The sequence below is a fragment of the Erithacus rubecula genome, assembly GCF_903797595.1.
Source record: "Erithacus rubecula genome assembly, chromosome: 6".
NCBI classification, from domain to species: Eukaryota; Metazoa; Chordata; class Aves; order Passeriformes; family Muscicapidae; genus Erithacus; species Erithacus rubecula.
The window spans coordinates 36,553,290-36,569,737 of NC_136688.1; the positions used below are offsets into that span (position 1 = coordinate 36,553,290).

General features: G+C 33.7%; 1 protein-coding gene across 2 annotated transcripts in view; it reads right to left on the minus strand.

Moving 5' to 3' along the window:
• The window catches only part of RALGAPA1 (Ral GTPase activating protein catalytic subunit alpha 1), a 126,807-nt gene that overhangs the window by 84,923 nt on the left and 25,436 nt on the right, over nt 1-16,448 (minus strand). For both annotated transcript variants that reach the window (XM_079310199.1, XM_079310200.1), the window contains exons 11-17: nt 14,728-14,916; nt 14,123-14,260; nt 11,812-11,960; nt 10,465-10,594; nt 9,539-9,776; nt 7,655-7,816; nt 3,311-3,451 (exon numbers count right to left, since the gene is read on the minus strand). In XM_079310199.1, coding sequence (XP_079166325.1) covers nt 3,311-3,451; nt 7,655-7,816; nt 9,539-9,776; nt 10,465-10,594; nt 11,812-11,960; nt 14,123-14,260; nt 14,728-14,916 — 1,147 coding nt within the window. The remainder of the gene's footprint in view (nt 1-3,310; nt 3,452-7,654; nt 7,817-9,538; nt 9,777-10,464; nt 10,595-11,811; nt 11,961-14,122; nt 14,261-14,727; nt 14,917-16,448) is intronic.

A 16,448-nucleotide genomic window follows, 5' to 3' on the forward strand; every position in this document is an offset into this window, starting at 1 on the left:
CTAAATCATCCTTGCCTCTCCTTTTGCTGCTAGAAGGCAGAAAGAGAAGGCAGCTTTTCAGCATCAAGTGTGGGATAGATATGTTAAAATACAAACTCATGGAGAGACGTATTCTGACATGACAGCATGAGCGTTAATAGGAGATCCTTGTATACACTGAGGCAGGTTTATGTCCCATAATGCAGAGTTCATTAGGGAAGTGGAGAAAAAATATTTTGCTTCTGAGCTTTCAGAAGTTTGTTGGGTTTTTTTTTGTTTTCTTTTTGGTTTTGTTTTTTTTTTTTAAGAGAACACAGGCATTCTGTGAGTTTCTGGAATTAAAAATTACCATAGCCATACTGACATTACAATTTTAATTTCCTTATATTTCATCTTAATAATTACTTAATAATTTGGGAGCAAGGTTGTAAAGGCACAATATACATCTCCCTTTCATGTTAATATTTGACTCCTTTAGTCCTAGTAGATAAGGAAAAATCTCCCACCTGCAATTAATTCGTTTGCCCACTGCTTCTAGGAAACTTGCCTACATCTCATTGACATTTTATTTTAGGTCTTGCACCTGAAAATGCCCAAGAATTCTAGAATGAATGGTCATTTCACTAGTTATCTTCTAAATGTGTAAGACTAGATTCCTTATGATTCTGACAGGCTAAAGGAAAGTTCTTTTTAGAGATATTGTGGATTTGCAACAGATATACTATACCAGATCACTTTATTAACTAAACACCTTAAAGCATAAATTACTTCTACTTTTCAGATACTACTTGAAAAGTTGCAAATACGCTGCACATAGAAATTCAGCATAACAGAAACCACACAAAGGAATTACAATCTTAAGAAAAGCATCTTCTATGACGCTGGATGATTGGATGTCAATATTGAACTTCTGCAATATATATTATCAACCAACTGATTGATCTTCAAATTATGTCTCACAAATTATAGTCAGGTTTTCTGCCTTACTATCAAAAACAAATATTAGTACATAAGGTAAAAGTCATAAATGCTTTCTGTTAGACTACCCGCTCAGATTTACCAGTGTTCAGTGGGTTCACCTTTCAATGATGAGTTTCACAGCTAAAAAGAAGCTGAAAACTACTTCCAAAAACTTAATATTAGACATCCTATTATCCTGGAATAATTTGAAATGTTCTCTCCTACAAGTTGTGTTGGATTGCAAAGTCATTTTGGATAAAAGGGATATTCATATAATCCTGTATTACGATGAACAACTGTCACAACTAGCTAAACACCATTTATTATCTAGAATACACTTATGATAGAAACAATTTGAGTATTTCTCAAACTACATGCTGTATATCTGGAAACAGAAGGCTTTCAGAAAATAATATATTTAATGTAAGAAGAAAAGGCAAGGAAAATGATAAAGCTTCATGTTTAAATAAAAAGGGAAGAAGAAAGAGAGCACAATTAAAAATGCAGAAAATTAAAAGAGCAAAGTGCAGTCTGATCCAGTGGACAGTGTTTCCCTTTCTCTGCTACTTCCCCATAAACACTCTAACAGCTTGCTCTTTCTCACTAGAGCTTTCTAGCTTTCTGGCAATGTTCAAGATTCTTGGGCACATCATGAAGTTGCTGCAACACCCATCTGTTTGAGAAGACATCAAAACCAGGAAGGGCTTAGGAGTTTTTCTGTGTTAGAAGTGCAAAGGTCTGTAACGTCACTTTACTTTTATAATTACATTTGTAATGCAATTTTTTAATTGGATGAATATCAACACAAAGAATAATAGCAAGAGAGCCATCAGGTCTGGGACACATTAGAAGTAATATGCAAGCCAGGACTTTTCAGAAACATGGATGATAAAACTGACTACAAAAGCACTTTTGCCTTGTTTAAGAAAGGGTAATTAAGTATCAGTGATTATGTGATGAAATAATATTTCACTGTGAAAGCTCATAACCCTTGTGCAGGTGTTCTTAAGTTCTTCATTAAGCATTGAGAATTTCCAACAATGCTATGGCCAGGTAGGATCCATTTTCTCCTAATAGATTGTTTATGCATCAATCCTATAAAAGTATCTATCTCCTAAGTTATAATCACTTGTATCTCAGAAGAGATACTTTTTGCACTCATACTTTCATTTATTATTACATATAATTTGCAATTTATTAAATTTTGTTTGTGGCATCAAGAATTGCATTCAAATTTACAATTGTTCATCGTGAAAGTCTGGTCTCTCTAGAGTGGGTTCTTTGAACTTCCCTGATTTTTCAATAATGTTTTCAGACTGAATATTAAGGCATCAAGTTTCTGTTTCACAACAAGAATTTTGTGACGTGACACATGACAAAATACAATTATGAAGATACAGTTCTTAGTATTTCTCAGGTAACAAAGACAGGGAGGAGAAACAGAAAAAAAAAATCTCTCATAAAAATATTATTGTCATGAAGTCCTTATATTCGTATGCCATTTTGACTATATATAGTCCTCTCACTGTAATTTCTTTCTTTTTTTCACTCATTGATACAAAGGCATAACATGATAGTCAGCCTCAACATGTTTACAATTTTATACCTATGTAATATTTGAAAAAATTACATTATCTGAAAACATGCATTTTTTAAAGTCTGTGCTCATTCTAGTTGTTGAATCTATTTGGTCAAAGGAAAGTATTCAAAGTAAGCTACTGTAGCCAACCACCCTGCTGGGCCAAACAAAATGCTGAGAAAAACAATAATCTTAAAAAATGGATCATTTAGAAAATAACACCAAAACATCACACTTGAGAATTCCACTCTACAGATTTTTTTTCATGTTTTTATGTAATAATGTAAAAACAGGCATACTCTAAAGCATATTATATGACACCATATTCTTTTCTCATGGGAGCTCAAGTGTATCATCATGGTTGTTCACACGATGTCTATGACACTGAATTTAAAAATTCACACAGAAAGACGTAAATGACAAAGTAAAATCAAGTTCTTCCTTTCCCTCCCTCACTCATCAAAAATAAAAAATTTACATTAATTTTATTCTCTGGTAGACAGATATTATATTGCTGCTTACCACAAATTGGAAAAGCAAAGAGATTTCTCAAATTTTCTCTTTTATGATAGTAAACATTGGCACAGCACTAACTTCTAACAGTTCCAGAATTAATTGTAAAATAGCATGGTATCTTACAAAACTCAAAATATTAATTCTTAATCTCTTCCCCTCTCCCACCATCCCCAAAGTATTTTTACTTTGAAAAATTTAATGGTTTAGCAGAATTTGAAAGCAGAAGGTTTAAAAAAGTGATAAAGGGGGTGCAGAAATTAGCAGAGGTGGCACTACCTGAAAGCTCATCAGAAAGGGGAGTGAGAACAATATCAGGCAAGAAGGGTTTGGAAGTATGGATCAGAACAGGAGCACTTTTAGCACTGCGTATATAGGCCGATGGCAGAGCACATTCACCAATGGATCGGCTTCTCATGGCTTTAAAAAGGAAAAGAAAGAAGTGGGGAAGGAAAAAAGAAGAGTGACTATAATGAAAGGCTTGTGTCACAGAAAAAGCAGCAACAGAGAAAACAAAGATAAAAAGGAAGAAAATTCAAAAATTAAAACATTTCAGCACGGCAGATATTGGCAGAGCTGTAAGAAAGAAAAAAATCAGTGGACATGTACGACATTCTGAGTTTTCAACTTTTATGTAAAGCAGCAACAATGCCTTTATTATGATAATTACAGAGATTTTGCATTTGAAATCAAGAAGCTAATTAATACATTTTCCCACTGCATCAGGGGTTGAAAAATCATAGTTAAAGTTACTCCACAAGCACTCTGAATTTAATTTTTTTAACAGAAAAAGTAACTTGTACCACATTTGTGTTTTTCTAGTTTCCTTTGACTTTATCTTGAAAATGTGTCTCTGTATCATACATATATATGTTTGAATTCATGTTCTCCAAAAGAGATACAAAATCATAGGGAGAAAACAATCAGTTCTGTGTGGAGAAATTTCCAATAAAGCTTGCTATAGTTCCACATTAAAAATGAAGTTACTGAAGTGAAATGGCTTGACAACGAAAACCATTAAATTCTTTAATCCATGGGGTCTGGCTCTTAATTGATACTGGCTAAATCTTGCCAAACTGATGTTTATTCACCTTTTCATATCTCACTTCCTGCCAACAGTCCTACAGAATAGAAAAGGTACATAAAATTGTGGCATTATAATCAAGGTTATATCTGCAGCTTTTCTACTATATTTAAATGAATCTTTGACATTTGTTTTTCCTTGTCAGAGTAAGACAACATAGGAAGAACTGATACTGCATTGAACCTAAAAGTACACTGGAAGCTCTTAAAAAATAATATCCATTGCTTCAAGTAACTTCCTTTCATACTGTTGTAAATTTGCTAACTTCTTTTAAAATTATTTCTGATAAAATTATTTACAGAAAATTCAGAGTATCTAGCATAAATAGTGTCAGTGCAATACGCAATCAGAACTTTTCTCTCCATATCCATATTTTCAAAACAACATGGAATATAGACTTGGAATCTTAGTGCTCCTGATCTGCATGGGAATCAATTGTACAGGAATGGAGTGCAGTGAAAGTTGAGCACACCACACTTCGAAACCAGATTAAAGAATTGTTGCTAATAACAACATGCAGCTAACCTGGGTAGGGCCCATTGACCAGAAAATACATTTGACAATTGCAGCACAAATTAAGTGAAGTCTTAAATTCAGTTTGAAAAAACAATTCAGAAGGACAGACCATTTAAGACTGAAGCAATGCTCTAGTAAACTTCATATGACAGAAACTATTTTTTTAAAAAGGGTAATTATGTGTAAGGCTTTAATATCTATTGTTTAAGAGATACTGTAATAAAATTCAGGATACAGTTAAAGTTAGATGCATTACATTCATCATTGTGACCCTTACAATGAATGTAGGCAAGAGAAAAAAATAAAAACTACACAATAAATGTCAAGGCTCTTTTCCAGGCTAAGTTATTCCAAATAAATCAAGCTTTTTATATTGGATACTGTGTTGATTAAAAATCCTAACATAAACTGTTCCTTTTGACTGGATTTTTTTCATATTCAATTATTCATATTCATTAATGAATGTTAATAATATACAATTAAACCATTAGTTGGAGGCAGACAATATCAGAGTATATAGATATTTGATAGTTTATAACCTTCCACTATTATCTATACAAAAGCAGAACAATAGGTAAGTAAATTCTTTTTGATACAATATTTTTATAGGACTAGAACCTGCTGCCTAAGCCAAACCTTACAGATTTTTCAACCCATATGCATACTATACTTAAAGGCCCTTTTCAAAAATTATTTTACATAAGTTCAGGCTAAAAATGTACACTGCATATCAAAAAAGCTGTGATTTTTATTTGAGTAACACGCACACACACATATTTGGTGCAGCAATAAATATGTGCTGGCATGATGATGGCTCAAAAAATAGAGGTGCAAAGATGTACACAAAAAATGTGTACAACATAAAACAGATGAAAAAGAAACTCCAACTTTTTCTTACCACAAAATATTCAACATGCACATCCCCTCTACTTATGGTATTAAGAGTATATATTACTCACAATCAAAGGGAATGTAATACAAATCACATATAATGCAACATATTTAAGGTCTGACTCAATTCCAGACTTAGCTTGCAGACCTAATTATAAACTGAAGGAGAAGATCTGACCAGCAAAATGTTCTAGATTTTACTTATTGTGATTTTTTTTATTATTATTTGACCCTGAATTAATGGCACAGATTAGGAAGCAGCTGAACAGCTCTATTTGCAGACCAGAGATGCCGTAACAAACAATTATTTTCAGGCAGTTAAGAAATATGTAACATTTTGTAATATGTTCCTCATTAACATTTAAGAAAACTGACGACTTTGGGATTCTGGTTCCAGCAACTCTTTTTGAACTTATTGTCTTTTCAAACCATCCTAGCAATGCTGGGATGCTTGTCCACAGTTGGTATTCTGCAACATGAATAGAGTTGAAATTTTAACTGGTTGCAGTAATCTAAAATTGGCTTATTAATATCAAATATGTAAGATAATTGGAGAAAAGGAACAAAACCATGGAAGCTAAAGTGCAGTGAAACTAAAATCAGATTACTTTGCTGCTAACCAGGTCAATATATTGCTTGATTAGGATAAATTCCAGTCATTTCAAGGCCAACATCATATAAATAGCCATCTTTCAAATTGTGGCAAAACAAAAGCATTAATAAATTGACCAAACAACATAACCTTCTGACAGAATATCTGAAATATTAACAATTTGTAAAGAAGAAATTTTAACATGAGCTTTATCTTATTAAGATAATTAAGATTTACAACAAAACCACCATTACAGTTAATCACAGAGTACACAGAAGCAGAAATTACATTTAAAGTATCTGTGATCTATGAGGAAAACTAGGTGCTGTCAGCCTGAGATACAGAAAAAACTGTGTGGCATTTGAATGTGCAAAAAAGACAGAAAATTTTGGAGTAGGGAGTAAATTTTCTCTATATGTATGTATGCCTTACAGGACAATTAATTCTGACATATCAACAAGAGCCTTAGGAGAGAAAAAAAATTAAATGGAGGATTTTGAGAAATAGTCAAATAGAAGGTTTGTCTAAATAACCTCTATGACTCAAGAAATTAACTTCAAATATTTTTGGAAAAACAAAGAAAACATTAATTTCTGAAAAGCTAGCACAATTATATATTCAACTGTCAATATGCATTACAAATTTTTAAAGCTGTGTCAGAATGTACCTACTTCCAAGAAGTATCAGTGAAGCAACAACATACAATGACCAAAGCCACTACTGCTATAAAGATAGTAAAGAAAAGTAAGAGATATTCCTTAAAACAGTCTTCTTTTAAATACAAAATTAGAACCAGCTTAACTCTCCTTCATGTAAGCAATAGCACTGAGATCATCAAAATGAGACAAAAGAGTAAATAAATTCGTAGTCCAATTCCTGTTAACACAGTCTAAGAAAATAACATGAACACAAACAAATCTTCTTTTTAGAGTGCACCTAAAGCTTTGTTCAGCATAACTCATTTATAATACAGCAAAGAGTATCTGCAAGTAATAAAATTCAGAAATAGGTAACTTCAGAAATGGAGCACACATCTATGTCAATCTTCCATTATTGCAATATTCAGGGTATAGTAAAAGCACATTGTATAAAACTGTGCAGACTTACACATTTTTCCCCACTTCCTTTGCACAGTTAGAAAACACTCAACACATCTTGTGCAGTGTCTGAAAACACATACTTAAGAAAACTTCTCTTACCCACCTATCAGCACCATAGCTCAAACCACTCCAGCTTTTTTCTCCTTCATATACATACAACAGTATTATTTTCCAATCCAGTTTAAGCATGTGATCAAATTAATTAAGAATTAATATACCAACTGCATTACTTTCATTTGCAGTAACTGTAATTCCAGCAAACACAAGCTATTCAGCTACTTTCAAAGAACATAAGGCTGCATAATTCACACTTTAACCAATGTGTAAATCATTACAGATAGTATAGCTTTGTGGAAATTTTACAGATTGCTACAGCTGTCAGTTATTAATTCCTTGCCCTTTCTCAAATGTCACTTCTACCAGCTCTTGCAGGTACTTACCAACTGTTTTCTGCCGCACTATGCTCCTTGCCTTCTCTGTTCCTGGAGAGCCGGTGGTTGTAGCACTGCGCTGTCTCATTGGGGCTTGTCCAGGCTGATCACGGCTCCAGCCTCTAGAAAAGGACTTATCAACAGAAGACTTTGGGAATTCATGCCCAACTCCTGCAAAAAATAAAAATTGCAAATCTATTCACTTCTATTCTGCTATCACCAGATGACTGTAGATGTGTTTTTTTCAAATAATTTTAAAGCTGGATGGAATAAATTAAGTTACTGAAGCAAGCATGAATTCAAAAGCTTAGGCAGCACTAACTCTGAGGGAACTCAAACTTTTTCAGAAATGTTGGGGGGGCAAGTTTCCAAATAATTTTGCAAAATTGAGGAACATGAAATAAGGCTAACATAATTTTATACAATATGCAAAACCAAAAAAATTGGATGATGGACTCAGAGAACAAGGTTCTTTGGAAATTGACAGAAAATCCTATAGCAAGACTAAGATGGAACAAATACAGATTTGACATTTATATTGCAGTAAATAAAGTTCATATGAGGAGATATAAAAAAGAGCTAGATGTAAAGACAAACAAAAAATAATAAGTAAAGAATATTTGCAATGTATTTCTTTATCCAGATTGAGCTCATTAATAATCCAAAATGACACAATTACTAACATTAAAGGGGCACCTCTTTGGAAAAAGTGATCTCTAGTCCAACATGGGAGTAGGCCTGTGAGTGAGTTCTTCCCTATCAAACAGGGGCAAAGAAATTTGGCATAATTTGTATGATATCTATTAATCCTAAAGCTGAATTTGATTCTGCAACTCACATTTAGTAATGGAGACTTTCACTGAAGGTTAACATAAACTTTCCTCATGTTGCTCAGATGATTCAAATTGCTTTTTAAAGCATATATTCAAACAACTGCACATATTCTTAACCTATACCTGACTGCTCTTGTTTTTGATGTTTGGTTTGAGGTTTTTTTGTAGGTTTTTGTTTTGTTTTGGTTTGTTTTTTTTTTTTGGGGGGGGGTGTTGGTGTTTCTCTTTGTTTGTTTTGTTTAACCTGTGGTTTTTTTTAGTAAGAAAAAGAAGAAAGCTGTAGTATAGGAAAACAAAAAAGGCATGGTCTGGAACGACCTCTCAATGGCAACTAGAGAGAGATATATTTCTGTCCAGTTATCACACAGCAAATACCAAAACAAAACTGTGAATAATGACTCTGCTTAAGATGAGGCATAGAAGCATGTGAAATATTTTTAGAAAAAAAAAAGCCTACAGCAACATTCTCATTAGAAGAGTGAATCCACATAGGTTGCTTCTCACTGACAAACCTTAAGATAGTACTAGGAAACACCTTCCCTCAGGTTTGACTGAAGAGATAAAAAGTAGTCCACAAGGTCATTGGAACAAAACTGGCCTTCATAGGCTAGTGATCAATTAGTACCAATTAGTAATGTTCACCTTACATTTAATCTTTTAACATTTCAAGATCAGTATTCCAGTTGTGCTTTCAATGCCTTAGGTTTCACCAGCTGAGTAGTCTTCATTATTTTCAAGAAGTTATGATTAGGACACAACTATCTCTTTGCTTTGATAAAAGGAGAAAAGAATAACCCACTTAGAGTGTTCATTTTAGTGTAACATTTCAGTGTAATATTTTAGTTTGAATTCAACACACTTCTAAGAACTACATTCCATATTTACAGAAATAACATGATCATGTTGTGGTAGTTCCAAATAGCAGATTTACCCTAAAGAAACAGGATTATTTCAGGTGATAGCAATGCCTAATTAGGTATACAAAAAAACGTAAGACCAAAATTATCCTGTGCCAAACACCAGCACAAATTCAAATTATGTCTCCACAGTGTTGTCTTACCTTTGCCTTTGTGTTTTTTCTGCTTCTGTTCACTTAATTTATCCAGTGGCAGGTCACTGAGATCCAGGCTATACAGGTTTCTAGCTAACACTTTAGTAAGTGTCTCCATTGTCAGTGACCACTCAGTGGCCAGCTCTTCCCAGTATGTCAGTGATGACATTACAGACAGCAAGTCATCCCAAAGTTCTCGAGAAATGTACACATTTAGATTTGCTTTGATCCAAGCCACTATAAGAGTCTAAAAGAACAAAGAAAAGCTGGATTGCGAACATAAGTTGACAATATTCAAATGTTACTATTTTAAAGGAAATTTCAAACTGCCACAGAAATGTCTGTTTAGTCCTGACGTTCTTTTCCTCACCAGTACACACAGATTATTAATGAATTATCAAGTATCAACATAGGAACAACTGGTTTGACCCATTATCTTGTGTATTCATTTTTGTTCTGCTAAAGTAACTAGAAACTCGGCAGACCCTATTCACTCAGAACTCACCACAACAGCACTTTGCAACTATAAACTTTGAAAGGATTTGCTACACCTTTCTGTAAGGAATTACAGAATTCTCTAAGAAATAAAAAAACCCATCAGGCATGGATAACACAGAAGATTTCATGCCAACTTGAGCTAGTTTTGCTATGGCATCAGGGCTAAAACTGCATACACTGCCAGTTATCTTTGCCAGTTATTCCAATACAACAGATTGACAGTGATTCTTGAATTTTACAGTACCTCAAATGTTGTCACAGTGTCATTAAAATACAGTTCAGAAAGTAACAAATGTAACCATCTCTTTGACCTACACCATTCACATTATCTGGGTAACATATAGTGATACAAGATGACAAACTAGCCAACAGTGGTTGCTGTATCAAATCTATTCATGAAAATTAGGCTGAATTAAAGTGAATTTATGTTTACTTGCCTGGAAAAGAGGCCCTGCAAGTCTTCCAGCTAAAGTGGAGTTTTTCCTTCCTTGATATTGCAAGAAAGTTTGGGGTGGTATTTTCAGCACAGATTCAGTTACCCTGAGCAGCACAAGTAGCATCTGCTCCCTGCAAAAAAGAGTTACCATTTTGTTATACCTCTGTATATACCAAGGTATTTTTAAAGGCAATAATCAAGCCTTATTTGCTCAAACACATTCCAAAAAGGTTGTAATTATTACAAAGAGCCTAACTTTTGCAAAAGAAATTATTCCAATCTTTTTCACATGTAAGAGTGAGGAATTCCTGTTTCCCTGTAATATCTTCTTCTAAATCTTTCAACTGCTATCACCTTTAATGGCTTGAAATTAGAGGTGAAATTTTACCTGTATTTTCAATCTGAGATTTTTTTTTTTCTATGAATTACGTGTTTTGGTAATTTTACATTAACATACTTCATAAATTATTTTGTGTAGCACAATCCTTGCCGTTGTGGTCTAGAGTCACTTCTTCACACTGATGTGAAACTGGGAAAGAAAATACCAATCTAGTAGAATCTGTTTACTCTTATCAGTCCCAAATTTCCCAGAGGCCAGCTAAACTGGCTCTTCAGAAGAGGAGACAATCTTCACAAGACACAGTGACAGCTTTACTTACCCAGAGTTCAGGAAATACTACTGATACATTGAATGCAAGTCAAATTAAAATTGAACAAATCAGGTATTTGAAATCCCCTTGCTACTTCTTCGTTGTAACAGAGAATGGTGGCAATATAGTACCTGATTACAGATTACTATTTAAAGGAGTGGGAAATAACAGAAATTCCTTTAAAGCAGGGTCCCTTGTAGCTGATAGACACTTCAAGCCAGAAAGGCATGACACAGTTACACAGTACACAGACTCCTGTATGCAGTTACAGGTCAAGAACAACATACTTCTGATTTAATAGTTATCTATGCTTGTCTGGGGCTTTTTTGTTTATGTTTAAATAAGGCTGTGAAGCTTCATATGTTTCAATATTTTTAATACTTTGATACATGAGCAAAATGCCCTGGAAAAAATCATCAGTAGCTCCTTAATAACAGTTTGTATCTCCCATCTTAGTCCTTTTTGCATTGAGGTCTAAGATGCCACAAACCAACTAGGAGATTACTAGAGGATTTAAGAAGGTAGATAATCTTCCCTGTGCTAAATTGTCTATGGTGCTCCTGCATTTACTGACTTAGAGCAACTAGTTCATATAATCAATACCACCATTCTGTGTTTTCTTCTGTGTTTATTATCAAGCCAATTTTCACATTTGTCTTGTGAACTTATCATCTAAGATTAAAGCATTAGCATTTTACCATGTCTTCTTGTCCATAGTCACTTGGACTACCATGTGGCGGTAGATGTTGAGAATGCGTTTGCACATATCAGTGTGTTCATCCAGAAGAGCTTTAAACTCATTTGCAGGTTCAAGAAAAAATATATTTGAAGAATTTATTATAAAAACCTGTAAGGAGAAAAGATTGGATGTCATGATCCTGAAGCACTTTGATGTTTTCAGCAATTCAGTTGGTAGAACCAGCAAGAAAAAAATCTATAACAGAAAATCTTTATCAGAAAAGGCTGAATATGCACATGGAAGTGTATGTTTAAATATGTCAGTTTGAAGTAATGATTAAGCAACAATGAGATCTTTTCCCCATTTTTTCTACAAAACCTATTTGTATATTTTTGTTCTCACAGACAGATGGTTCAACAAGCTACTCAATATGGTCAGTTTATTATCATAGACAAAAATGTCCCAGTGAGAAGTCCACTGCACACAAGTTCCACCTGTAAGCCAGGAACTGTATAGTACAATATATGTTAAACTGCTTGTAGTAGCCCTGGTACACAGTGTGTGCCTCAGCACAACACAGCCTGTACTAGGTTCTGGGAAACAAAAGCATTCCTCTCCCACTGGGATCAGTAAGGCTTACCAAAAGCAGGAAACTGGACATGTTCCCCAAAGTGACTGATTTCAGTGGGCAGGGAATTAGGGCCTTCAGAATGAAAATTATGAAAAAAAAAGTAGACAAGGACATTGTAGGAAGCAGCTACTGAAGTGTTACCATATTTTTATATAAGTTTAGAAAGCACTTGAATCTGAGGCCTAGACTGTCAATTGTTTTTTTACATGTACAGGAAGTCATTGGTACTAAAGTCATAACTTCCCTCTACTGAAAGCTTTGGACTTTTAATAACTAAAAACTATGAGTATGCAGTTTTACATTCACTAGCCTGAACTAATGAACCTAACCTATGCTTAATGCCTAGAGATAAGTCTATGCAAGCATTAAATGTGAAAAAAACCTCAAGACAGAAGTATTGGATTATTGAGTCACAGAGAAAATCAAATGTGGTTCCAGGTCAGGAAATCTCTCAAACTGAGACATGGTACTGGGTTAGAATAATGTCTTGACTCTGTTTCAGGCTAAAAAAAAAAAGATATTTGGTAGTCAAATGAAACCTTTGTCTAAAAATTTCAACACAAATAATCTTCCAGACATTGTCAGATGTGTAAGCCTTAGTAGTATACTGCAAACAGAAACAGACACTTCACATTTCTTTTCTCAGTAACACTTCATATTCTAAAAAGTTGTTGAAAACAAAGATTATGAAGCTTGTATTACTGTAACATATTTGAGTTTAAAAGTGATTTCAATTACAAAGTTTATATATAACAATGTACAGCATAAAAATAACCCCTATTAATAAAATTATTCAAGCTGTAGTAAAAATGAATTTTACTTAGCATGGTCACACACAATAAAGTGGCAAATGTTATTTTATTTTGTTCAGAAACAATTTTCTGCTGATATAAGAATATTATGAGGCTGGAGTCATATACCCACTAATATGAATGTATGTGCACACACATAAACAAACCACACACACTTTATAACCATAAGAGCATTTCAAAGACCCTCAAATGACACCTTCCCAATTTTCCATAGCCTCATCTTCAGTGAAGCAGTTTGATAAACATTTGAAATTAATGCAATTACTGCATAGAAGCTATTAAAAAACATCTGTTAGAGTACAACTGCAACTCTTGCATTCCTTAACAGTATCACCGGAGAGTTATGGCTCCTCATCAAATTTTCAAACACACTGTAAATTCAGAAAAAGAGGAAAAAGTATCCCTTATGCACCTTATTAATCAGACTAGAAAAACTAGTTTTGGATGTTTTTGGATGTTTTGGCTTTTGTGACTAAGAGCATAAAGAAAAAAGCCTCTAAACATTCTCATAAAACACTTAATTAGAATTATTGGAAGATGTTGCAGTACCATGAAGATTATTTTTTCTGAAATATAATGCAGAGGAGAATGCATGTTCTGATGCAAAATCAAAAGTTTTTTTTTACTGTGTTACCCAACACTGGCCTATACATTGTCTTACTTCAGGTCAATAAAAATATAGTGAACCAGTGTCATTTGTCTAACATACATCATCATACTTGCTGCATATAAAATAATTTTAAAATTCAGAGACGCTTTAGAGATGCTTGGGAATCCCTCTTGGAAGTATTGCACTACATTCCACTCTTTATGTGCTGTTAACAAGAACTTTAGGTAATTTTAAATAGATAATTTAGATAAAATTAAATACCAAATCTGTTTCATACCTGCAATACTGACTGCACTCCAGCTCGTACATTTTGCTCTTCAGTATCAATTTCAGATGTTTTATGCAAAGCATCTTCGTAACAGCCATTTCTTGTCCAGTTTGAATTTCTAACATGACTGGAGTTCATCCCTTTTTCCTGAAAAATAATTTTTCTTAAAATTTCACAGATTTTTAAACAAGTATTTTGGCTTTAAATTAAAGGAAAAAGGATATAATAGGCACTAAATTATAAACAATAGCAGGCAAATGCACCTGAGACACAACAGTATTTCATGAGGCTTGCAGCAATTATCTTAAAGTACCTGAATGGAGTAAGTACTATTCCTTTTATTTGAATATAATTTTTACACAGTTGAAAGTTGGCATACTGTATAATCCACATCTTGAAAACAGTTCATAAAATTACATGAAATTTCAAATTGAGCTAAGCACATTAAAAAGCTACAGATAATGGATAAAATTGGTAGTTCATCCAGTGTTTTACCATTGATTTTCCCCAATAAATGTTCTGGCACCAGAGCAAACCACATATAAACTATCAAGGAATCCACTTCTCTGTCTAGTGGCAGATTAATGCATAAATATTAACCAATAATATTTTACCTCTTCTCTTTCTTTTCCTTTCTCTGATGAATTATGGTCAACATTTTCATCACAATCTACAGTTGTGCACTGCATTATTTCTTCAGGTTCTTTCATAAATAAAGGTTTGTCTTCTTGTTGAATCCATTCTTGATACACCTTCACCACCTTCCTCATGGCAGCTGCTTCACATATCGGCAACAGGAATGCCTGCCAGCAGAGAAAGAAAGAAACAAAACACTGTTACAATATTTGAAATAAGTTGGGCTCTATAATGCACAAGTTCTAAGAGAGAAAGGTGGAAAAATACAGCCACTGTAGGATCCTAGCATACAAACTATTGCCAAACCTAAATCTTTGCTCACTTTCTTCATATGTAAACTGAAAACATGAAAAAACACCGCATTTAAACAAGAAAACTTATCAAGAAATAAGAATTCATGTGGGCATATCTACTTAGCACCTAGCCTGTTGAAATTAAGATCCAAACACCCATCTAAATATGTAAAATGAATCAGATGAAGTTTCTATTACATCTTCCATTCAGAGGATTTGGAAAAGTTGAGATAAACCAGCTCTAAATGACTAAGAAAAATTCAAGTGACACACAATACTGTAGCTGTCTACCTTATTTTTAGCTAATTAAGATTTTTACAAAACAGTACCCTTAAAGCAAATACTCACTGAAAATATTTCAGTATTATTGTTTCTAAAAATCATGACTTTTAGTTGGTGTGATGGTCGACCAGTGCCCTCTTCAGAAGGCTTTCTGTATTGGCTGTGCTGGTAACAACTAGTCATGGACCAGAAACATTCCAACATTAGCTAGATTCTAACTAACTATACCTTAGCAAAGACCATGATGCCCTAATTATATATTTAGAAGAACAGATAACCTACATTAACACACAGTTTTACAGGGTCTGTGTTTGACTTTTGAAAACTAGTTGACCATGTCTTTAAGGAGGGCCACTTAACACAGGTAGTATGTTCACTCAGGAAACAGGGATTTCATACCATTATCACACTAAAAAGAATTCAGCTATGTATTACAGGATTAAACTGAGAATTTCAGTCATACACTTGCTCATCAAGTGTAACAATCTTCTGCAAGCCCATATATATATTTTTTGTACCCTGAAGTCTAAAATGCATAAAACTTGTTCTCTGCAGAATCTTTCTACCACTCAGTACCTCTGAAACCTCCTCTTGACAGGAATGACTTAGTCCTAATGTTTTAAAAACATTATAAACATCTTGTGTATTAGAAATTAATTTACATTAAAAACTCCTGGCTAAATAATGATGCAAACAAGATTTCATAATTGCACATGAAATCCAAATAATCTACATAAACTCACAAGAGTGACTTGTGTAAAGAATGAAGAAAACTGTCTTTGCTTCTTTTCACTGTGGGGACAGTGAAAAGTAGACTCTTAATATTTTACACTCTACATACTATGTCTCAGACTCTGTAAACCCTTGAATTTGGGTAACTCTGCTATGTCCTTCAGTAATGTGTCCAAGCTGTTCAATACAGGGATGTAGATAAGCTTCTGACATTTATTTGTCATATTCAAAACTATTTACATCATTCAGATAAATAAGCTTTAAAATGTTAAGCTTTCTGCTGTTTAAAGCAATTAGTGTTGTGCATTTAACTTGAAACTTTGCATATCTTTCTTTACTATTATTCCGAAAACTCTCTTTGTCTTTTGATCTATAGCCTGAGGCATAAAGAA